The sequence below is a fragment of the Anabrus simplex genome, chromosome 8 (assembly GCF_040414725.1).
Source record: "Anabrus simplex isolate iqAnaSimp1 chromosome 8, ASM4041472v1, whole genome shotgun sequence".
NCBI classification, from domain to species: domain Eukaryota; kingdom Metazoa; phylum Arthropoda; class Insecta; order Orthoptera; family Tettigoniidae; genus Anabrus; species Anabrus simplex.
Window position 1 is genome coordinate 160,908,904 of NC_090272.1, and position 5,634 is coordinate 160,914,537.

The following is a 5,634-nucleotide window of genomic DNA, read 5'->3' on the forward strand; positions in this document are numbered from 1 at the left end:
CTGGGTGTATGTGTCGTCTTCATCATCGTTTTATCCCGACGTGCAGGTTGCCTAAGGGAGTCAAATCAAAAGACCTGCATCTGGCGAGCCGAACTTGTCCTCGGACCTCCCGGCACAAAAACCATACGTTATTTCATTATTTCATAGTGATACGTCAATTGCCAGAATGGCTCCGAAACCTATTTCATACAAAATGGTAAGTCGCTATTGCCAAATCTTGACATGACGTCCATACTAGTTCTTTGTTTTCAAAAATGGGTACTACGTGTGGCCAACAATGGTTCCGGGAGATGCGAAAATAATCAGAGAGGTTAAATATTTTCGAGCATTTCATGTATTCATGAAGACGCCTGAGGATTTTTGTGACTTCGAAATGGAAACCAAGAAATATTTAAATAGCCTACTCAACGCCTTAATATTAGCACTGTGAGCTGGATAAGAATTTCAAGAGTCGAGGTTCCCTCGATCAAGACAAGATAATCATCAACGAGTTAGAACCGTGGAAAGAGCATATTATCCTAAAGAAAGGACGGTCCTATAACGCGATCAACTACATTCAGGCCTTACAACCACTTGGAAGGAGACTGACCATCAGCGAACCGAAAACAAGAAGTATTGGCTATGCTGGATTTCTTGGATGAAAAATATAATGTGCTTTATCGTGAAATTTTCGCTTAAAGCTTACGTGAGGCCGCACACCGGACACGTCAACATCTGCAACGCAACATGAAAAACGACTCGCTTGTTTGTCGCACTCGTGATGCAGACTTGTAGCCGCACACCGGAGAAGCATGTGTCTGCATCAATACGCTACGCATTATCAGCTGTTAACATGGCCTCCTCGAGTGAAGATGATGTTTTGCTGTACATGTGGTTGAAATTGCGTAACAAGAGGAAAAGAAAATGGATTCATGATTTTAATATGTCGTGTGCTCAACATGGTGCTTATACCTTAGCGCATGATTTACTAAAAGATCCGGTAAAATTCCAGTCATACTACCGAATGTACCCCGAAAGCTACACAGAACTTCTTCAGAAAATTTCTCCATTATTAAGAAAACAAGACACAAACTACAGGAAGGCTATAAGTCCTGATGAAAAGCTACTTATAACACTAAGGTAAGTTCAAAGCTTAGAATAATAATTTGTTGTTAAAATAATTAAATTATTTATTAGATGATGAACACAGCTGAGAAATTGTTCATATTGACAAAGTATATAAATAATATGTGTGCAATGTTTTGGTTTTTTCACTTATAACTTCATACCATACAGTGCTGTCTTTGTAACTACGTCTTATCAGTATGAGTGATCACGTTCTTCCTCGTTTTCTTCTGGTAAATTCTCTGCATACGAGAATGGTGAGATAGTATATGAGGAGCCCGTCTGACCACCGTAATGCAATACGGAAGTTGATGGATGGGAATGAGTATCACTACACTGAACATTCCTGGCTGATCCGTACAGCATGTCATTTAATTTTTGCTGCACAAACAACTTAAATGAGCTTTTAGCTGCAGGTGATAATTTAGCCACATCTGGTAGCAGGCTTTTGAAAAACAACTCATCAGGGTTATTACACTCCGCTTCAGCCGTACGCTTTGTTTTCATCTGAATATATGAAGAGAAAACTTCGTCAATATCCATTTTAATGGCGCTTCTTTTTGTATCTCTTCTACGTGTTCGAGGTAGCGGCTGCATAATTTCTTGAGCACTATTCTCCTCGTCGTTTTCTTTTGTCATGGCCACTGATGATGGTTGTTCCTCTGTAGCAGATTGCTCCTCTTCATACGGATTTTCTACGTTTCCCACCTGTCTTCTTGATTTCGTAAATGGTGTCAAAAACGCCAATTAGTCTGCAAGATAGTAGGGCTTTTTGGTTACTGCTGCTGAACCACTGGTAGGAGCTTGCCTTAAGTATCTGGACCAACAGTTCCTACAGTTTCTCCATTTGTCTTTACAGGTGGCCACTGCAATGAGAAAATACACTTATTATTATTATTATTATTATTATTATTATTATTATTATTATTATTATTATTATTATTATTATTATTATTATTATTATTATTTATTTATTTCATATAAAGGATGTCCTTGAGGCCAGAGCCCTATAGTAGGACTATACATACAATAGCTATACCAATGAATGCTTATTAACACATAAAAAATAAATTCACAACAAACATTTTATAACAAAAACAGTGCAGTTCAATGATATTAAATTTATAGAATGTGTGTATATGAGTGCAATTGTCAATAGTTTAATTTGGCTAAAATAATTTTTTACAAGCTTTTTAAAATTTAATTTAGCAGTAATAGTATTCATGGTCCTTTATTTCCAGGTACTTAGCTACTGGCAACAGCTTCAGATGCTTGAGCTTTCAGTTTAAAAGAGGAGAAACAACAATCGGCAAAATTGTGGATGAAGTGTGTTCGGCAGTATGGACAACACTTCAACCTGAGTTTATGCCTGCACCCTCAAAGGAGTTATGGGAGAATATTTCCAAAAGATATTTGGAACTCTGGAATATGCCTAACTGCATTGGTGCCATAGATGGGAAACACGTTCGTATCCAGTGTCCGAGAAACAGTGGCTCATCCTTCTATAACTACAAGGGCTATTTTTCTATTGTTCTATTAGCTTTGGTTGATGCAGATGGAATTTTCATTGTTATAGAAGCTGGTGACTATGGCAGAAACAGTGATGGTGGCGTGTTGCGAAACTCAGCTTTAGGAAGAAACCTTCAGCAGGGCACACTGAATATACCTGATCCCAAGAGGCTACCGAAAGATGATGATCACTGTTCACCATTTCCTTATTTTTTCGTTGGTGATGAAGCTTTCCCATTACAGAAGCATATCATGAGACCCTATCCGCGAAGAGAACTTACAAATGAAAGGCGGATTTTTAATTATAGGCTTAGCAGAGCTAGAAAGAGTGTAGAATGTGGTTTTGGAATGCTTGCTTCTAAATTTAGAGTTCTCGGTACAGCTATAGCCTGCAAACCTGATAAAATAGACAACATAATACGAGCAATTTGTGTTCTGCATAACTTCATTAGACTAAAAGACGGCGTTTTTAGTGAACCGAGTGTAACAGATAAGGATGAAAATACTGACAATACGATGCGTGTGTTGCAGAGATTGCAACCCTGCAACAGAAGAGCAACAGTTGAGGCTGTTGAATTAAGAAATCACTTGTGTTCTTACTTTATGAAACCAAACGTAGCCCTTTCTTGGCAGAATAAGTACGCTATAGAATAAATATAAATATAGCTGCACTATACATTATCAGTAATTCTGGTTGCGCAAGAAATGTTTATTCTTACATAATTAAACATGTAATTACTGTACATGGACCTAATTAATAAATACGTTACTGAATGTAAGTTTCTTACCATTTAAATTTAATTGTTTGGACACTGCATGCCACGCTTTATCCACCTCGTTCTTATTCGAATGTCCTGGTAGCGAATAATCATATATTATTCGATATTTCTCCACGGATTGCACTAATTTAATGTTGATTTGTTCTTCATTCATGCTGGCACTTGTGTTCACTGGCACTGCTCAGAAAAAGCAGGAACAGAACTATACGAGAAGGTGTTTGCTTAAGACATGACGCATAGAAATGGAACATGCAGTGTCTTATCGCTCGTGTCTGCAGCAGGATGCTGATGATATCATCAAGACGCAGACCGGTGTGCGGCGATTTGTGTTTTTCCATTGCTTATCACTGTGCTCCTTTCTGATGCGTCATGTCTCTGTGTCGCTGACGTGACTTGACGCGTCCGGTGTGCGGCCTGCCTACACGTCACCTGACAAAATAACTGCACAGTGATTTTTTACAACGTATTTTATCGCAAAAATTTTGCCTGGATCATAATGAGCATAAATTTGTGTGTTAACGTGAAAAATGGTTTACTACTCAATTTTACATGGTTGATTTTCAGTAACATCCGCTCCAGAATGTTGAAAAAATTGTTTTCTTCTTCTCCTGTAAAATTCACCTTTTATGACTTACTACCTTTCCCATGTCAATGTCTCATTTCTCACTTCGATATTACATAGAAGTCCGGGCCCTATTGATGATATACACCTCTTTAAAATTTAATGAGTACAATATCTGACTCCTGTACACCGAACTTATCAGTAAATCCTTCTTCCTTCGCTTGCTCAATATCTTTCATTTTCCTGCATTCAAGAAGATACCATTGCTGACGGGAAGGTGCTGTTCGTGTATTTCCGCCTGAAGCTCGGCGTTTACCGACTTGTATCCCAACCAGCCTGGATAAGCGCTTCACTACCCCAGTGTGTGCTTGGCAACTCGTGGTGCTAGCCGTCTCTGTACGTCTCCCATCCCACACCGACAGAAACATGCTGCTAACCTCACCAAGTGTGATTTGTGTATTTGGTTTCAGTGGAATATCGTCATCGAGTGGTGCTAGGCACAGCATAATTTTGAGCGAAGTGTGGAATAATTCTCGATTGTCCTTATCGTTAAAGCTCATTATTAGAGGGGGTAGATTTAAATACTGTAATAAGATAAATTACATTTATTTCAATCTTAATCGAAGGATCCGCCAGCCCGCAAGTAATGTTCTGTAGGACGAGTTGCATAACTTGTGGGTTAAGAGGCTCTGCCCCGAACATTTATGTAAATAACTTAGGCTTTTGTGGCCCAGAAGATACTTGCTTCTCTTTGAAATCTAAGCTATTACAGCATAAAATTTCGTCCCTCACGGGATTATACAAGGTGGGATATGTCATGTAAAACAAAAAAATTGAAGCCATACATTACCAATTGTCCGCCTCTGTGGTGTAGTGGTTAGCGTGATTAGCTGCCACCCCCGGAGGCCCGGGTTCAATTCCCGGCTCTGCCACGAAATTTGAAAAGTGGTATGAGGGCTGGAACGGGGTCCACTCAGCCTCGGGAGGTCAACTGAGTAGAGGTGGGTTCGATTCCCACCTCAGTCATCCTGGAAGTGGTTTTCCGTGGTTTCCCACTTCTCCTCCAGGCGAATGCCGGGATGGTACCTAACATAAGGCCACGGCCGCTTCCTTCCTTCTTCCTTGCCTATCCCTTCCAATCTTCCCATCCCTCCACAAGGCCCCTGTTCAGCATAGCAGGTGAGGCCGCCTGGGCGAGGTACTGGTCATTCTCCCCAGTTGAATCCCCGACCAAAGGTCTGAAGCTCCAGGACACTGCCCTTGCGGCGGTAGAGGTGGGGTCCCTCGCTGTGTCCGAGGGAAAAGCTGACCCTGGAGGGTAAACAGATGATGATGATGATGATGATGATGATGATGATGACGACATTACCAACTTCCTTACAAAGTTTGTTCAAAACGGAGATCCTGTTTCATAATAAATAATTGAGATTTTTTAGGGAACGATATACAAGAAGAAAGCGACTTTGAAAAGGACCTAACATATTTCTTTATTTAACAGCGAAATGTCATTAATATAGAAAGTTATCATTGTTGTTGCTGCTTCATTTTACAGCTTGCGGTCACAGCGGCCCTGTACACGTTATGTGCATGAAAGCTATCTTGTAACATGGGTGATTATGGTATCAACACTAATGTGTGCATTTTTTACTTATTAGCCAACCTCCGCGGCATGAAAACTTA

The 5,634-nt window shown here is 40.1% G+C and overlaps 1 protein-coding gene and 1 pseudogene across 1 annotated transcript; one reads left to right on the forward strand and one right to left on the reverse strand.

Moving 5' to 3' along the window:
- Window positions 1–747: 747 nt before the first annotated feature.
- On the forward strand, window positions 748–3,348 carry LOC137501872 (putative nuclease HARBI1). The gene is made up of 2 exons (XM_068228997.1): window positions 748–1,119; window positions 2,346–3,348. The coding sequence occupies exons 1-2, from the start codon at window positions 761–763 to the stop codon at window positions 3,265–3,267; spliced, it is 1,281 nt and encodes a 426-aa protein (XP_068085098.1). The 5' UTR covers window positions 748–760; the 3' UTR covers window positions 3,268–3,348.
- Window positions 1,272–3,654, reverse strand: LOC137501873 (uncharacterized; annotated as a pseudogene).
- Window positions 3,655–5,634: the final 1,980 nt, after the last annotated feature.

Excerpts from the sequence above, each read along its gene's own strand:
- LOC137501872 (XM_068228997.1), top strand. The coding sequence starts at position 761 with ATGCAGACTTGTAGCCGCACACCGGAGAAGCATGTGTCTGCATCAATA. Across the intron at positions 1,120-2,345 it reads AAGCTACTTATAACACTAAG|GTACTTAGCTACTGGCAACA; the intron begins GTAAGTTCAAAG and ends CTTTATTTCCAG.